At 35.3% G+C, this 19,474-nt stretch overlaps 1 protein-coding gene and 1 pseudogene across 2 annotated transcripts; both read left to right on the top strand.

The window, feature by feature from the left end:
• Positions 1–8,717: 8,717 nt before the first annotated feature.
• On the top strand, positions 8,718–12,078 carry DELTA-ADR (delta-adaptin). The gene has a single exon (XM_059599521.2). It carries the CDS (start codon positions 8,912–8,914, stop codon positions 11,852–11,854), a length of 2,943 nt encoding a protein of 980 aa, XP_059455504.2. The 5' UTR covers positions 8,718–8,911; the 3' UTR covers positions 11,855–12,078.
• Positions 12,079–15,230: 3,152 nt separating this feature from the next.
• On the top strand, positions 15,231–17,973 carry LOC132185290 (glycosyltransferase BC10-like; annotated as a pseudogene). The gene is made up of 2 exons (XR_015912891.1): positions 15,231–15,759; positions 17,326–17,973. The product of XR_015912891.1 is annotated as a glycosyltransferase BC10-like (transcript).
• Positions 17,974–19,474: the final 1,501 nt, after the last annotated feature.

The raw sequence follows: 19,474 nt of genomic DNA, 5'->3' as shown, positions 1-19,474 counted from the left end.
CAATTCAACAAATTGTTTTCCAAATGGGATTTACAACAACTCGAAGAATTCTACTTATTGACCGGACCAAGATGATAAAAAAAAAATGCCCTTTAATTTATAATCCTAAAAGGACAAAATTTCTCTATAAATTGGATCGGAGGAAGTTAATTTTTTGAACCTACTCTTTAAAAATGTATGTGTTTATCGGTACGTAAGAATCACATGTTTTGTTAATAGTACATACTTCTCACATTTTTTTTAATAGCATTAATAAAAAAAAACACGTGTTTCTCACATGCTTGAGGGACGCATGACACTTTTAGAGATTACATTGGTTCGAAGGAAATTTATATATATCCACTCTGAAAACATCCTCAATTTTATCGCATTCAAAATTTTATAACCGTAACAAATTATCACTTATTTAAAAAATTTAAGCTAATATAAAATAATAAATTTATATTTAAACCCGAATCTGTATATAAATTTTGTAATATTATTGGCTGTAGAACAAGTTCTAAGTATTAATCTTCTGTCCTGATTAATTTCTAGTCAGAAAAAGAACTTGTTGGGTCTATCATGGGTCATTCTAAGGTTGATAGATAACATTATTTAAAATTACTGGCAACCATCACCAAAAAGCAATTATGCTGTCAGTGGGCTATATCCTTCATCATTTCATACAACCAATTAATAATATTATATATTGTCGCTTATAATAATTGGGTCCTCAACCCACTAAAGAAGATTAGCATCCAAACAATTAAGTTTCATCATGTAATTAAATTAAAACCATATTTTAAATTATATTGAGTTCATGTAGATAATCTGGATAAAGTTTAGACATTTTAGTGCGTGTGTTGAGCTTATGTATGGCACGTATTCTGTGTAAAATATTCACAATATTTGTGCTTAAATGAACCCCATTTAGATAATAATAACTAAGTTATTATTATTTATATATAGAAATGATTCAGTCAATTTGTCTTTAACTTTCTTCCACTTCCTTTTCTTTTTCTTTTTGCTTTCCTGGGAAATAGTACTTTGCCACTATGATCACTTTTTATTGGTAGAATAAGGATAGTGTCTCTGGAAAGTGGCATAATACAGACACATGTTGTCCATCAGGAAGCTGCCATTTTCTGTGTAAACAATTGACAACTTTTGCTCATTAGTGCTTATGCTTTGTACTTAAGAGGATAATTCCAGTGAGTTTCAGTGTAATATTAAGATTATCTTATCACTAGCCAAAACTGGTTAATTTCACCAAGAGTCAGTGGATCACATAGTTAAACTGGTTGTACATTCAATAAGGATCACATATCTGCAACATCTGCTTTTCTGCAGAAAACTTTAGGCTCATACTCATAAGGTTTCATATAGGTGAGAAGTAAACTTATGAGAAAGTAGAAACCTCCTCTAAAATTTTGGTGACAAATCATTTATGCAAGAAGCTCTTATCTATAGCTTGACGGTTCCTCAACTGAGAGGTGAATTGAGTGGCTACTCTACCTAAACGTGTGACCATGGTTGCACGTGTCCGTTGGAAATCGTATATGATGGGCTTAAACAGTGAGAACCGCATGTGTTCTCTCAAGTCCGATTGAGCTATTGTTTGATCCAACTCCATTACGACCACTTATGGTTAACACTAAGCAGTCTTCTCCCAGAAGTAGTCATTCAAAAGAAAATTGAAGCTGCTTTTTGTTCCTAGATGTGAGTTTCAGGTTGCAACATAGTATGAAACCAGCATCTTAAATGATCCAGAAGGAACAGATTCCCTTCCTGTTGATAATCTTGTTGAAAGTTGTATATCCATAGGAAAAGAAAGAAAAGAAAAGAAAGGATTTTTATGGCAATCAATCTGGTATGGTTAAAACGAGTCCAATCTTAACCTGAGTACTGTGGAGGTGCGCAGAAACTCCTGTGAGTAGATAATTATATGAAGCGTGCAGACAAAGTTGGTTTATTTAATTATAAATACAAAAGGCAATGAAGATTCTGTATATAAAGAGTACTGTTGTTGACATCAGAGGTAGGGACATTCTTAAAAGAGATTTTCCGAATCATGCTACTTTCTTGTTAACGGATACAAGACTTTAGGCCTTGATTACTCTGTTTTAAGTTGTTTTTGAAGTTTTTGCTGTGTAATTTAGAATAGGTTGAAGTTTGAAATTGTTTATTGCTGGTTGCTGTCTGCTATGTAGCTTTTGCAGCAATGTTTTCTATTCATTAAAAAAACAAAAAAAAAAACAAAAAAACAATGATATGGGCCAATGAGTTTTTGATAATGATGTCAAATACTAATGGAGAATTAATATTGTGGTATTCTCGAGTGGATTGGTAATCATTTAGAGTTCAAGAAACAATATTCATAATCACTTTTGCATTCTTTACTTCATTAACTTTAAGCATTTTTAAATGTTGAATTAAATTATTTGTTTTCTTTTTAAGTGCTTAAACTGTTTTTTGCAGCTCTTGTTGAGAGGACATATTTCTCATTTTTTTTATTTTTTCTTTTGTTCTTTTGTATTTCTCGCATTATAATTTTTTTTCCTCGGTTTGTTATTGAGAAGTTCAACCATTTTTTCGGTGTTTTAATCCCAGTATCTCTTTCCTTATTTGCTTGAATATATATATATATATATATATATATAGCAGCTCTATGCCTCGGAAGGCATATTCCTTTGAGGGGGTAAATCATACTGCTAAAAGAAAATTGGGGAGCGACCTTTCCATTAGTCGATGGTAGAAGCTGATGATTACTGAAGAAAAAAGCAATTAATTGTTTTGCATTTTTAATATTATTTTACTTTTCTGAAATAGTATTGATTTACATAGTCGTTCAAGTGTCAAGTCACAGATCTAGGACTGGTTTGTTATAGCAAATAAAAACTGTGGATTAAAGGATTAAAAGCGTTAGTATATTTGTGTTATTATCATAAAATGGTTAGTTAATTTAGAGATTCTTTAGAATATATTTTATAAAACCTAATTTCGCCTAGTAATTAGGAAATATTGAACTCAAAATTTATGATTATTTTTATAAACCACCCGCTCTATTTGAGTATGTGGGTTACTCTTCATCTTTCTAATACGGGACTAGAGTGTTACACAAAACCCTAATCGCTGAGTAAAAGAGAAAAAAACTCTTCGGAAAAAACATTGAATATTATTAAAATTCGAATGCCAAACTAAGCCTACAAGCCGGGTTTAAACAATTGAAAAAGTCCAAAAATCACCTAAAATAAGAAACTTATATTTCTGAATTATTAATTAAATTATATTTCCTAAAATGGAAAAAAAAATCTAAAACTGCTGATTTAGAAGGGAAAACGAATTTCGAGGCTGAAAGTGATGCTCACCGTGCATAGCTCATGGCTGGGACGTGTGCTTTGAAAAGATCTTTTCAAATTGGGGTTTTACCTGCGATTCAAATACTTTATAGTTCTTACAAAAAAAAAAAAATACTTTATAGTAAAAGTTTTACTACACGTTAAGCATTATAACCCTAATTACACATAATCATGCCGATTCTTGTCCTTTTTACGCTAATCTTCTCCCTTTAGGTATGCCAGATACCTCAACATCAATTATGACTCATGTACCATCAAGTGTCAAAAGCACAGATAGAGAATGCAGAAATGGTAGCATATAGGGTGCATGAAGAAGATCATAGTGTTTCAAAGGACATCCAATTTTTTTTTTTTTTACTTGAATGTGACTAAGCAATGCATATAGATTGAGGTGAACAAGATTGGGGGGAAGTGGCTCATAAAAAGCACAAGCTGATAGGGAATCCACCCGGCCTCAGTCAGGTTACCATTTTTCTGTCACCTTTTAACTCATGAATTGTGGGTGAATATGAGAATGTGATAGAACCCCCACTTAATTAGGTTACCCAAAGTGAAGCAATGTTTCCCTTTTGGTTCACCCATTGATCAATTGGGTCTTATCAGAAGAGGTTGATTGATAGGGGTTGGAAACCCATTGGCTAAATCATTCTAAAGTGCTTTAATGTGGCAAGATGGAATCCGATTTGGGTATTGGCAAATCCCTTATATGATGAAAGAGATTAATAAATAAAGTCTTTTTGTTTTCAATAACATCCATATATAGAAAAATAAAAAGAAAAGGCACGAGTGTTCAATCATCTAATCATCCTCCTAAAGGTGTTTAATTTAGGATCAGACCATCAATAAGAGAGGTAATTGCTAGCAACTTTATCTGTAAAGTAATGTAAATATAATATGTGTAGAAAATATATAATGGGATATAACATGAAAGAGAGCGGAAGTAAAGAGAGAAACTGATGATGCGTTAGGGCTACAATACAATGGTTTGTATTTATAAAGGTTATAAGTAGTAAACAAGTAAACGTAAGCTAAATAAAAGAGAAAATAAAGAACCACCAAGGTGGTAGTCGAGTTGGTAATGGAGTTTCTTTCATCCTAGTGGTCGCGTGTTCGAATCCGCTTGCTGTAGTAGATGCGTGAACCAGATGCTACTTTGAAGGGGCTTTACCGGCTTGCACCTTGGTGGGGTTGTGGTGACGGGCTTGCATTTCCCAGCAGTAGCTATGGCTAAAACCAGACATTCCACAGCGGGTGGAGACCCCGATGGTAACGCCCAAGGGGGAAAATTACACTGGTCGCCCCTTCCCACCCTTTTAATTAGAAAAAAAAAAAAAAAGAAGAGAAAATAAAGAGAATAAGACAAAGTATTCCATCAATATGCATCTTAAGATAAATTATTGGGTTCTTACACCAGTAATTAGGGTTTGTAAATCTCTTGAGGTTTATGACTCTTCTTGTACATCTTTTGCTTTTAAAACTGTTTTATGCGGTCCCTTGGAGATGACTGAGCAAATTATTTAGCTCATTTCCTACTTTGTTACTATTACCTACACCGTTATTTTCTGTGTTGGGGTCTATTGTAGGGTAGCCCACCCATTTTTGATATTTTGATCACTTATAACCCTTTCTCAATTTGTTTAGAAAAAAAAAATTAGGTTAAGAACAATGACAGGAAAGATGGACGATACCATTTTTTTTTCCCTATTCTTGTCATTAATTTGACTTGTTACCATTACAAATTCGTTAAAATTTTAAGATATGTAGCATATATGTTAATGAGAAATGTTAGGAGTCAATAAGTTTTTCATATTTGGCCCATATTCTCTTACAAATTCAATAGATCAACCATTAGATTTGTGTGGTTCATTATTGACTCATGTGAAGTCCACAAATTTAATTGTTGATTTGTAAGAAGAGATGAGGCAAATATGAAGAAAATATTGACCCCCAGCATTTCTCTTTGTGAGTAACATCATGAACTGGAGCAAATTACAATTTTATCCTCCTATTTACATGGATTGGCTCCTCTCCTGTGCATTTGAGCAGGAGAGAATCCAAATACCACAATAATTATGGTGGGTGTATATATGGGTGAGGAGGTGATGTCAAGCTGATCAGGGTAAATGCTTAACGCAATATCTATCCCATTCGTTAATTCTTCATCTCATGATCAGATTTCATCCTCTGATCTGTCTCGTTATCTTGCCAGCCATTACAGACAAAAGGAAGAAAAAAATAACACTTTGCATTGTTCATATGATCATATATATTGTCACCATGCATTATCATGAACCTTTGTCCATACTATCTCTTATATATTGCTTACAGATTCACCATCCATTTCTATCATGGGTCATGGCCACGCTATCCATCAATCCATATATATATATATATATATATATATATATATATAGCTTCTTGATATACTTCCATCCGCTATCTCTAGGCTGCCCAAAAGATTATGTTGTTGAAATTTTCATTACATTTGGCATTATAAAATACCTGTTTATTTATTTATTTTGGGTGGAAGTAGCTGAGAAGGAGCAGGAGATGGAGTACTCCACAAGCATAAGAAGAACCGACAAATTAAACAACATGTACATAGTATAGTCAAAGAGTAGTTTGAAAATCTCCTTCACAATTGACCTCGTGTCGTTTCTCATAATGACTGCTTCCTCATTCAAGGATATAATCATATTCAACGATAACAAAGATTTCAGTCGCTTTTAAACAGATTGAGAAAATAGTAAAAAAAAAAGGGCTAATTAAGATAAGGAAGGTAGGAACTAAGTCCAAATTAAGAGTTTAAGAGTACCGTGAAAAAGATTGAGTTCAACAGTAAAAAGATGTTACAAGTGTGAGTGATTAACATAGTGTAGTTGGGTATAAATTTATAGGAATTAACCCACTGAATTATTGAGGTCACATCCCTTTGGTGAATAGCAAGTAAAGTACCTTGTTTCGTGTAGAAAAATTTTAGGGGATGCGATACACGAGACCGATGTTTATTTTGTAAGGGTAGGTCCGAACGGTTCTGCCATATGGGAATTTCCTCTCATAATATATATATAAGCTTAAATTTAAATTTTTGGGTTGAGTGTTGTTCTAACATATATACTATAGTATAGTTTTATTGAATGATTCCCTAATGTCTCAATCTCCCTAACATAAAGCCTTCGTTGAAATGTCACTATTAAGACTTCATGTTTATATATATATATAAGGAGACTATACTTTACTCTCTTGAAGTTAGACTCCCATTTCGATGTGTATGTAATGTTTAAAAAGTGACAATCGATGCCCTCAAAGTTTCAACCCACGCCAAGTTTGTCAATGATCTATTTTTCATCTTTCTTGATGGAAAATAACGACTTTCTATTTTACTTAAAACGGGATCATTATCCATCATACACATGTTTCTATATTTAGGTTTTCTATGCTGACATCTCAAATCACTGCGGTATATTAATAGTCCACTTCCCAATCTAGTTATGCCTAGCTATATGAATTATTTTGGCCGTTCAATGCCCTCATAATTATTCATTATGATGAATTATTTTGGCCATTCAATATTGCCCTCCTCATAATTATTCATTATGACGAGTATAGGTCCATTTGAGATTGCGGTTTTAATAAATGCGATTTTAAAATTTGTATTTTTGAAATTGTTACTTTTTAAAATCGCAAAAGTATTTGGTAAAACATGTAAAAAAGTATTTTTTTTTTAATTTTAATTTTTATCAAATATTTGTTATATGAAATCATGATTGGTTTAAATTCGCGCTTTTTCAAATAAGCACCCCCTAATCTGCTTATAAAAATCGTAAAATTTTTTCCTATTTTAGATTAAGTGCTTTTTAAATCGTAATACAAAATACCTTATGTTTTGCGATATCTCTTAAAAACGCAGATTATTCTTGCGAAATCGTAATTCCAAACACACCCTATATCGCATTCTTTCTCTAGAAGTTCTTTTACATGTTTTTGGGCTCAATTATGAGTTTATATCCTTTTTGATAGGGAAAAACGCACAAATTATGGGGTGGGATTTTCACCATCTTCTGGACAATAGAGATTCCAGCAATTTGACTGGTCAAGTTGACAATAATTTTAACAAATACAGAGCATTCTTAGTAGCTTCATTAAATTTTACTCACCAAAATAATAAAAAGTATACTTTTCTCTATTTTAACTATCTATTTTTTTTTTAAAAGCACTCACAGTAGCCTCACTATTTTAACTATAAACTTTCATTATTCCATTTAAATATTTTTTTTTTTTTTTTCAAATACTCCGTTATATATATACAGTGCTCACTATCTTTAATAAGTACTTTTCACTCACAATTTTATTTTGGTTAAAATGCTGAGTTTGAAAAGTGAAGATTTAAACCACTTTTGCTAAATTGTCTCACCAAAATAACTAAAAAATAGTTTTAGTAAGGCTGCAAGGAGTGCTAATGCCTATATGCTCAAGTAAGTTTTGGGTTTCTAGTCCACCTTCTTTGATAGGTAGGCCTTATAGAGATTCTTTCATATTTTCGAGTAGCAAATGTGAGAGTTAAGCATACCTACCCAAGGAAGTTTTGGACCACCGGCCTACTTGCTTGGACAAGTAGTCTTCATAAAAACAATTTCATATTTATTATTTGAATTTACTAACAATTTAAACAATAGATTGCTAAAAGTCCAATTCCCTTCCAAACACACCCTTTTTAAGGCTGCAGTTATATATTTTTTTTGATGACTTTCATGGTCGGGAAAATGAAACCTAACCACCCTTATCCAGTCGTTCTCATTTCTCAATCAACTGCTACTGATTGTCTGACATTTTTATTTGGTGTGTCAAATTTCTATTGAAGATGAAAATATCAAATATAATAGAGATGAAGACATCGTATCTTTAATTCAAATAAATCACATGAACTTTTCCATTCGTTTTAACCCAATGCCCATCATCAAACCCTCTACCCACCTTTGAGCTCTCAGTCTCCAAAATCAACTAAGACAGTGACTCTGATGATTTTGTCCAGAGAAAAAAAATTATTTAATGTGAATAATTATATTATTTTTTGGTATTTCAAGCTGAGATGTCTGCTTTTTACCTACACGCCCAACAAGAAAATTCTAGTATCTACTCTAACAAAAGCAAAAATGGAAAACCAATCCAAAACCCATAGGCCCAAAAATGATAACTATTGCCTTATAATCTCTCCGTTATCCCAAACCCAAACCCAAACCTAAACCCAAACCAAATACGCGATATGCTCCCAGCAGGCCCAAAAGTCCCATCAACCTTGCGTCTTTTCTCCCCACCCTTTTCCCAAGAAAGCGAAAGAAAAAAAAAAAAAAAAATTTCCATTTACATTTTCCTCTTTCTTGGGAAATCAAACAGAAACATCAAATTCTCAGAATTCACATCATTACCAACCCGAGTCCCCTCCTCATCAAATTCTCCGGATGAATCCCTAGTGCCCTCATTAGGCAAACAGAAGAGAGTGAATTTGGAAATTAAAATTCAATCAAAAAAGCAAGAAGCCCAGTTGGTTGGGGCTGTTTTTTCTGCGAACAGACATGGCGGGGGGCACTTCTTCCCTCATGGATACTCTCTTCCAGCGCAATCTGGACGACGTGATCAAAGGCCTCCGCCTGCAGCTCATCGGCGAGTCCGCCTTCATCTCCAAGGCCCTCGACGAGATCCGCCGCGAGCTCAAGTCCACCGACCCCCATTCCAAGTCCACCGCCCTCCACAAGCTCTCCTACTTATCCTCCCTCCACCACCACGACATGTCCTGGGCCGCCTTCCACGTCGTCGAGGTCATGTCCTCCTCGCGCTTCGCCCACAAGCGGATCGGCTACAACGCCGCCTCGCTCTCCTTCCACGACGCCACCCCTGTTCTCCTGCTCATCACCAACCAGCTCCGCAAGGATCTCACCAGCACCAACGAGTTGGAGGTAAGTCTCGCCCTCGAATGCCTCTCCAGAATTGCCACTGCTGATCTTGCTAGAGATTTAACCCCTGAAATATTCACTTTGTTGTCGAGTAGTAAGGTTTTCGTTAGGAAGAAAGCCATTGGCGTTGTTTTGAGGGTGTTTGCCAAATACCCAGATGCCGTGAGAGTGTGTTTTAAGCGTTTGGTTGAGAATTTAGATAGCTCGGACCCCCAGATTTTGTCTGCGGTTGTTGGGGTCTTTTGCGAGCTGGCCTCGAAAGACCCCGGATCATATCTTCCTCTGGCGCCTGAGTTTTATAGGATATTAGTGGATTCTAAGAACAATTGGGTCTTGATTAAGGTATTGAAGATTTTTGCCAAGTTGGCTCCATTAGAGCCGAGGTTGGCAAAGAGGGTTGTTGAGCCAATATGCGAGCATATGAGGAGGACCGGGGCGAAATCACTGATGTTTGAGTGTGTTAGGACTATTGTGAGTAGTTTGAGTGAATATGAATCTGCTGTGAGGCTTGCTGTCGCGAAGATTCGGGAATTGTTGGTCGATGATGATCCAAATCTTAAGTATCTTGGATTGCAGGCGCTTTCGATTGTTGCACCAAAGCACTATTGGGCAGTGTTGGAGAACAAGGAGGTTGTGATTAAGGCGTTGAGTGATGCGGATCCTAATATCAAGCTTGAGTCCTTGCGTCTTGTGATGGCAATGGTTGCTGAGAGTAATGTGATGGAAATTTCTAGGGTTTTGGTGAATTATTCTCTTAAATCTGACCCAGATTTTTGTAATGAGATTCTGGGGTCCATTTTATCAACATGTTCTAGAAATGTGTATGAGATGATTATTGACTTTGATTGGTATGTGTCGCTTCTTGGAGAAATGTCAAGGATTCCACATTGCCAAAAGGGTGATGAAATCGAGAATCAGCTAATTGATATTGGTATTAGGGTCAAGGATGTTAGACCCGAGCTTGTTCGGGTTGCTCGTGATCTGCTGATTGATCCTGCATTACTTGGTAACCCTTTCTTGCATAGGATATTATCTGCTACTGCTTGGGTGTCAGGGGAGTATGTTGAGTTCTCAAGGAATCCATTTGAACTTATGGAGGCACTTTTACAACCTCGTACGAGTCTCTTGCCACCTTCAATAAGGGCAGTTTATATCCATTCTGCTTTTAAAGTATTAATCTTTTGCCTGCATTCTTACCTGCTGCAAAGGGAGAGTATTACATCCACTTGTCCTGATAATTTGGCACTGGGTGTTTCAGAATTAGTCTTGAAAAGGGAAATGCCAGAGGGTTCTGATTTGGCAACATGTGAAGGCCCTCCTGCTCATGGCGAACAGAATGAAGGGTTCAACCCAAGGGTTTCAAATCAATCATTTGAAGATCTTTCTGTAGAAAATGGTGGGGAAAGAATTATTAGTCATGGTCAGACATCTACCCCTGATACCTTGGAGAATGGTTACACATATGAATCTATTGTTAACCTATTAAATCTAATTGAATTGGCTCTGGGCCCACTCATAGGTAGCCATGATGTAGAAATACTGGAGAGAGCACGGAATCTATTATGTTTCATTGAGTTGATTAAGGGAAAACTACCTGAATGCTTAGTGCAGAAGGAAGAAAATTTGGAAAGTGAAGAGATGAAAGCTTCCAAAATCATCGAACTGATGTGTGATGCTTTTTCTGAGGAGCTTTGTCCAGTCTCAGATAGTGCTCAGGAAAGAGTTCCTATACCAGAAGGGTTAGTGCTTAAGGAGAATCTTGATGATTTGGAGACAATATGTGGTGATATTCAACTACCTCCATCAATTTCATTTTCTCTTGGAAGTCCTCATTATGAGGAGGGGGTTAGTGCTTCTCTCTCTGACCTTCAGAGCAAAGAAGAGTCAGAACCATCAAACGAGTCCACGTCTCTGCTCAGGGAACACCGTAAGCGGCATGGATTATACTATCTTCCTTCAGAGAAAAATGAAATTGTAGCAACAGATTATCCACCTGCCAATGACCCTAAGTTGCAGGATTATCTTAATAAAGACGCTGATGATCTAGTTAAGCTTACAGAGGAATCACTTGTCGCAAAGAAAAAGGCAAACCATGCAAAGCCTAGGCCTGTAGTGGTGAAATTGGATGAAGGAGAGGTCGTATCTATTTCAGCCAAAAGGCCAGAGCTGAAGGATGATTTGCTCTCTGGTGCTGTGCGGGAAGTTCTTTTAGGAAGTGACACCAGGACAACTTCCTCGCGAAGTAACCCATCTGATAAGTCTTCCAGTAAAAGAAAAGGGAAGGAAAAACTAAACATTGGTCCTTCCGAATTGAAAGATAATTTGGGTGATGCGGAAAAGCATGAGCATGAAAATCCAAGTTCAAGAAGAAGCAGACACCGTACTCATGGTAAGGAGAGAAGACATAAGAGTCCAGGAAAGATTAGTGAGGAAACGGAAGAAAATGGTCAGAAAGGAAAGCAAAAGAGTAGTCATCACCATGCTAAGCATAAAGCTCGACGAAGAGCTGATACGCCCTTGGATGTGGTTTCACAAACAACAGTAATTCCGGATTTTCTTTTGTAGCGTTAAGGATCTGGATTCATTATTTGTCATCAGATGCCACAGAGAACGTCATTGTCCCCTGTACTCAATCACTTTGACTGATAAGGTCAGTTCAATTGTAGATTTTACACCACCTTTTTTTTTTTTTTTGGAGAGGGTTTGTGGTTGCTTTAAACTTTTGGATTTGGTTTTCCCATTTTACTCGAAGTGAATCTCATCAAAGTAAAATTTCAAATTTAAGGTTACTTAGCATTCTTTACAAGCTCTTAACTTCTTGAGTTTCTTTCTTATATATATATATATATATATATATATATATATATATATATTTTCTAAGCACTTTCTTATTATGTTTTTGTTTGAAGTGCCCTTGCAATTCTTGTTTGCTTTGCTGATGTTGTATTTAATATTAATTTTGTAAGTAAAATTCATTTATTAGTTGTAATATATGAAAAGGGTGTTACCACAATTAAATGAGTTTTACACAGTTTTGAGTTCTGGAGAGAGAGAGAAGGTTTCATGTAGCCAAACCCAATCACTTGGGATTAAGGTTTGGTTGAATTAAGTTGACTTGGACCCAGTTTTCCATGAACTGTTTTTTTTTTTTTTTTGGGTGTGGTAGTTTACCACGTGGAATACATCATATCTTGGCAATGCGTGGCTTTGAATTCATACAGCATGTTTTAACAGGGTTATTCCTGACTTGAAATTGATAAATGGTGGATCTGTACTTACAGCTTGTTGATTGGCATGAAATTTACACGAGATGCTAACTTTGCAGCCTTGGTCCTAAACATGCCAATACTCTTAACCTTAAGGGGGGGTTGGCTCAAGTGGTAAAGGCCTTGGTCTTGGTAGTATTTCTATCAGATCTAAAGTTTGAATCTCCTTAGGTACAAACAATTTCTTGGGGTAGCCCGCCATCAAAGCTGGAGTATTATTTGATCCGTTTGAAGGGGCACTTTGCATAGGTCCGAAGTTTATCCGACAAGGGCGGGTACACAAAGTGCTCTGCCTTGAAGGGATTCCTTGTCATAAAAAAACTAAGAAAATCCAATACTCTTAGAAATGTGTTAAGACATGCAGAACATAAATCATGTCATCTACATACAGAAGGAGATTTAGTTTTGCCATAACACCTCTATGAATGAGGGAGGGAGAGAAAGACTCTAATTAAATGATCAATCTTACTTTTTCTGTATTTGTTTGTACTGCCCTCCCATCTAGCAATATCTAAGTTTGGCAAAAAATTACATCTTAAATTTTTAAGTTATGTACCTGTTAAAAGAACTCGTGATCTATTATTAATATTTATTAAAAAAATATATCCAATTTGTATTCTAGGTGCATGTGGGTGCAGTTGCTGAGGATCAATAGGTAAAAAAGTATATCCAATGTCTAATGGTAGCAGGACACCTCGGAGTGTGAACCTTAGGTTTCTTAAGCCAGAAAGCGGTGCCTAAGGTGAGTTGCAAGGTGCATGATTCAATAGCCTCTTAGGTTGCAAAATCTTTTGATGTCTTCTAGGGAGAAACTTTCAAAACGGATTCAACTTCTTGGTGCAAAAGAAATTCTTGCAATTCTGGTGTTGCTTTTTGACTCGTGAGAGGAACTTTTAGATTGCAGCAATAGTCATTGCTGTGTGGGGTCAGGATCCTGAGATTCTGTATAGAACCTCCAAACCATAGTGGTTGCAGCTTTCTGGCAGACCAGTTCACATAGGATGATCTACTACCCTGGATTGCTACTGCACATGCAAAGGTCTCTTCTTTTTGAATGTTTTTAGGGTAATGCTTGTGCTGTTTGAATTGTATTATACTAATTTTTACAATTCAGACATGCATGTTTGATGGATTTTGGTTTTGATCAGAATGAACAGCTCGGAACCACCGGAACCAGAAGTAAAAATTTTGGTAGATAGGGATTCCATATAAAAACTTCTTTCGACCAACGGGCCGACCCTAACCTGGTCATTTCTCAAGAACAATAGCTAAAGGGTTGGAGATGAGTCACTAGAATTGCTGGGGTCTCGAACATTTCAGGCAGGAAATTTAGCATTACCTTGCCTGAAGAATACCAAAAACATAATGAAATCATTATTGTTGTTGTTGTTGTTATTGAGAAGGATTCAAACCCTGAATTATAGATTGTTTTTAGTTGTGAGGGCTTTTATTTGAGCTGATATACTATTTTTGCTTTGATTTTTGTCTTTCTTTTTGGGACACTTCCAATTCCTTCCCCCCCCCAAAAAAAAAGCAAACATTACAAGTTCAACAAAAAAGGTTTCGAAGTTTATTCCGTGGCCTCAGGCGAAAAAAAGGGCATGTTAACTTGCGTTTCTTTTTCGTTTTAGTTCTGAATTAGAGTTTCTTTTTGTGTTGACAAATGGGGCAGTGCATCATGGAATTTTGTGACAATTAGGTCATCCTCCACCTTAAAACCTTGCGCCAATGTGTGTATTTAAACTTCATAGTCATTTTAATTAGACCAAAAAAAAAAAAAAAAAAAAAAAAAAAGGCCTTCATAGCCATGCTTACCAAATTGAAATAAACAACTAGAAAGTGCAAAGCCCCCCCACAATGCCCACATGGCCACCATATTGGTGGAAGATTTGCTAACTTACCGCGTAGGCTCAAAAGTCCAAAGTACTCAAAATTGCAGACTGGACTAGAAGGGCTAGTGGCATATTTTAAATTTGAAAAAAAAAATACACATAAACATACCCACCTTAAATTTCTCCCTAAATTACTAGAAAATTGTAATGTGCTTCATCTGTATAAAATGACAAAAATACCCTTTTCAAAAATTAAGAAAAAAATACACCCAAAAATTAAAAAAAAAACACTGGTGACAACACTGGTGACTATCGACGTGAGTTTTTTTTGTATCTTTTTTCTTTTTCTTTTTTCAAATTTATAAGGGTATTTGTCTTATAGAGAGTTTTTAGGAGTTTTTTTTTTTTTTTTTTGGTCTTTTTATGGGATAAAAAGTGTAAATTATAATATTTTATTAGTTTGAGAATGACATTACTTTAATTGAAAGATAACTTCCAATTAAGAGATATTGCAAATTGCCTAACTATGTCTACTTTCATTTAACCATATCTTAATCCTTGCTCAGACTTTCTTAGATTGGAAGGCTAATGACAGAAATCTCCCAAATGGTTTCAACTGGGGAAGGCGTACAATCTGTACTCGAAGGTCATTGAATCATCACAGCATACATGGGTTTCGAGCTGCTTAAGCTACTAATAACGACAAATTAATGTTGTAGGTCAAACCAAAGCACATGCATCTTAACTTTCGCTTCAAGTGTCATAGCTAGCTAGATTACAACTCTTCCTAAATATTGCCTCTCTGCCCCATAACCAACCCCTCTCCCATTTTCTGCAGAAACCATGGGAGCTGAGCAGCAACCTTCTTCAAAGGTTGGCAATAAGCCACATTTATCATTAGCTCATGTCTTCCATTTTGTCTTCTTTGTCATTGGTTTGTCCATTGGAATCACAGCTAGCTTGTACATTAAAAGCTTCTCGTCCTATTTCCGCACAACCCCGTTGTCTCTTCCGCGACCATCGCCAATAATCTTGCTACCGCCGCAGTCACTGCCCGTTCCTCCCTTACCGCTACAACTACAACCACCACCACTGCCACCGCCGGCAGCATTCATGCACGACATGGATGATGGCGAGTTGTTCCGGCGGGCATTGACGGTTCCAAGGATTAGAGAGTTTCAATCTGATTATGTCCCAAAAGTTGCTTTCATGTTCTTGACAAAAGGGCCTATACCTTTGGCACCATTGTGGGAGAAGTTCTTAATTTGAAGGCCATGAAGGGCGTTACACCATTTATGTCCACACTCATCCCCTCTACAATCACTCTTTCCCTGTTAATTCAGTTTTCCATGCAAGAAAAATTCCAAGCCAGGTAATTTTCTTACTTTATAAGCTCATTAATTCTATCTTGCCAAAATAAAATAAAATAAAATAAAAAAACCTAGCTCCTAGGCATATCTTGCTATTGCCTATGTAGATTTTAGAGCATTTCTATTGGCGATTAATACAATTTTAAATACTGTCGATAACACAAACGAATGTAGATAATAATTAAGATATATAGTTGACTAAAAAATTTCAGCACTTGATATAATTAGATAACTCATTTTCTCATGATTGATCTATTTACATTGTTCTTTTCATCAGGAGTACTGGAATTTTTAGGGGAGGTCAGCGTTGATAAAATGATTTTAAAAACACCTGTAATTTTTTTTTTTTTTTTTTTTTTACATTTTTGGAGGTAAAAATTTTTAATTTCTCAAATATATACCCCTCTAAATTCGCCTTTGACCATTACAAAAATTGTTAAAGCAAGTGGGATTGCCCCCCTCCTTCCCTTTGTCCATGGGTTCATCCACAACTAGACAGCTCTTGGAGAGCCACTTATTTGAGCCCATACAAAATTACAAATAAGGAGACAGTTTTATTTTTAAATGGGTTGAGAAAAATTATTTCAATCTAATCTATTAAACTGTCATATATTTTTAAAATATGTGATTCTCACATATATTTTTAATAAGATTAACATAGTACATGATATCGGTCCTTCAATTAAGCAGGTAATTATCATGTGCATTTTAAGCATTGTTTGACATATAACAACTTAATAAACTGGGTTGATTTTTTTTGTTTGTTTAAAAAAAACTTTGTCGTACAAATAATATCATGTCTATTTGATCTGTTTAAGTTTCATATTCAAAGTTGTGATCAAATAAAAATATAAAATATATATGTATTATAAGAGCATCTTCAAAAGAACAGTTAAATCCCTAATAATTATGGGTGTTTTTTGGTCTCCGGCCAGCTGAATAGGTAACTTATCTTTTTTTTACCTGGTGTGAATAGTAAATAGGTTGATTAGCCTATTTAGTATTCACTCTAGAAATTTTGTTTATTATTTTCTTTTCTCTCACTTTCTTTCTTTTACTCTCTTTCCTCCTCTTTCTTTCACAAAATAATATTTAAAGAAAATAAAGAAAAAAATAAAGAATCTGTTAGAGTGTGTATAAAAAAATGAGTAGCTAAAATTGAGCTTTACCAACTTGTACCAATGGTTGCTTATGTTTATCCTTCTTATTTCTACTGCAACTACCAAATGATCATTTTCATACATGAATTTGTCAAAACTATATATACTCCGCAGCAAAATTGAAAGTTGATTAGTTTTTTAATGTTGTACATCAAATGAGAAATTACTTCAAAATTTTGTACAGCTTCAAGCTTCAGCCTTCAATCATAGATGATTTTCGAGTTCTAAAAGAACGTTAGGTTCTATTTTGATAAGTGTTTGAGTTGAAAATTGAAATATATTAAAAAATAATTATATTTTTTTGTTTATTTTTCTTAACACTTAACACTGAATGGATACTAATTTTAATTTTTATAATTAATCTAATCTTCAATATTAACATATTTCTTATTCATACTTTTATTGCAGGCAGTGGAATGGGGAAAACCGACGATGATTGACGCAGAAAGGCGCCTCATAGCAAACGCACTCCTACACTCCTCAAACGAGAGATTTGTTCTTCTCTCAGAAACTTGTATTCCTCTCTTCAACTTCACAACAACATACAACTATCTCATCGAAGCCAACCAGAGCTTTGTAGGCTCATATGATGACCCAAGGAAAATTGGGCGTGGCAGATACAATCCTCAAATGTCACCCACAATTTCTCTAGCAAATTGGCGCAAAGGGTCCCAATGGTTTGAAGTGAACCGCAAGGTAGCCCTTCACATCATTTCTGACAGCAAATATTACCCTTTGTTTAGCCAGTTTTGTAGCCCTCCATGTTACATGGATGAGCACTATATTCCCACACTTGTCAACATTCTTTGCCCCCAAGAGAACTCCAACAGGAGCATCACATGGGTTGATTGGTCTAAGAGTGGCCCACACCCTGGAAAATTTGTGAGGCAAGCTGTTACTGCTGAATTCTTGGATCAAATAAGGTTTGGTACTAAGTGTACATATAATGGAAACATTGTTTCCTCTATGTGCTTTTTGTTTGGGAGGAAGTTTATGCCGAACACTTTGCAACCCTTGTTGCAAATTGCACCAGTTTTGATGGATTTTGGTGCTTAATATATTAGTGATGAGTCAACTTTATATATATACTTGCTATCAATGTTTTATTAGCATTTGGCCTCACTAAAAAAAAATGAAAAAAAAAAAATGTTTTTAAGGACGGAACATGGATGAGCACTCCATGTTTGTAGCCCTCCATGTTACATGGATGAGCACTATATTCCAACACTTGTCAACATTCTTTGCCCCCAAGAGAACTCCAACAGGAGCATCACATGGGTTGATTGGTCTAAGAGTGGCCCACACCTTGGAAAATTTGTGAGGCAAGCTGTTACTGCTGAATTCTTGGATCAAATAAGGTTTGGTACTAAGTGTACATATAATGGAAACATTGTTTCCTCTATATGCTTTTTGTTTGGGAGGAAGTTTATGCCGAACACTTTGCAACCCTTGTTGCACATTGCACCAGTTTTGATGGATTTTGGTGCTTAATATATCAGTGATGAGTCAACTTTATATATATACTTGCTATCAATGTTTTATTAGCATTTGGCCTCACTAAAAAAAATGAAAAAAAAAAAAAAAATGTTTTTAAGGACGGAACTAAGAGTTTTTATCGATAGGGGCCAAAGTATGAATGAAAAATATATTAAAATATGAGGCCAAAGAATGAATGATAAATATATTAATATTAAATATTAAGTCAACATATAAAAAAATAAAATTAGTATCCATTAAGCAAATCTTACCCGTAGCTCTACGAAAAACTGCATTCTCCTCATATGCACACTGCACTCTAGAAAACAATATGAATTTTGGGGAAAGACTTGGGGCATTTTAATTTATGGGAGATTAAAATTAGTATATATCCACATTAGTGTTACTGTTTAAATGACACTAACAAATTTTTGAAAATTTAGCACTCGAAATTGCCCTTATAAGTGGGACATCTCCCAATATTAGAGATTAAAATAAAAAATTTTGATTTAGAAAAATTAATTTTTTTTTGCTTTTTAAAAAAAGAGACTGGGTGGCTGCCAAACCAGTGGCCACTTAGTCGAGGGGAGGGGTGGCTAGGGGTGGTGGCGCGCCACCCCCAACTGACTTTAAATAGCATCATTTGAACAGTAAATGACACTATTTAAAATTTTTTGACCCCATGTTTTGTGTCCTTTAGCAAGCGTCACTATTAAAACTTCACTAAATGAATAGTGACGTTTTTTGTGCTTAAAACGTCATCTCTGATGGATCACTAATTGTGAATTTTTTTTGTAGTGCCTTCTAATTCATTTATCCCTCATCTGAAGAGAAAAATGAACCGTTAACATATGAGCAAAAAAGCTCAGTAAGCAACATTTTCAACAAATTTAAAACCAATTGGGTAAAAACTTTTTCCTTAACTAATCTAGTTTAGCATAAAAAGAAAATTCTTAAATCATTTCTTCGTAGAACTGAAGATAAAAAAACTTTCTTTCTTCTTCTTATTTTATAGCTGGAGCATACTGTTACGCCCATATGCATGGGATTGCATAATTCAACCTTCCGGACCTAACAACAT

Source organism: Corylus avellana, chromosome 7, assembly GCF_965113065.1.
Source record: "Corylus avellana chromosome 7, dhCorAvel1.hap1.2, whole genome shotgun sequence".
Taxonomy (NCBI): Eukaryota; Viridiplantae; Streptophyta; class Magnoliopsida; order Fagales; family Betulaceae; genus Corylus; species Corylus avellana.
This window is presented reverse-complemented; position numbering and strand designations above follow the sequence as displayed.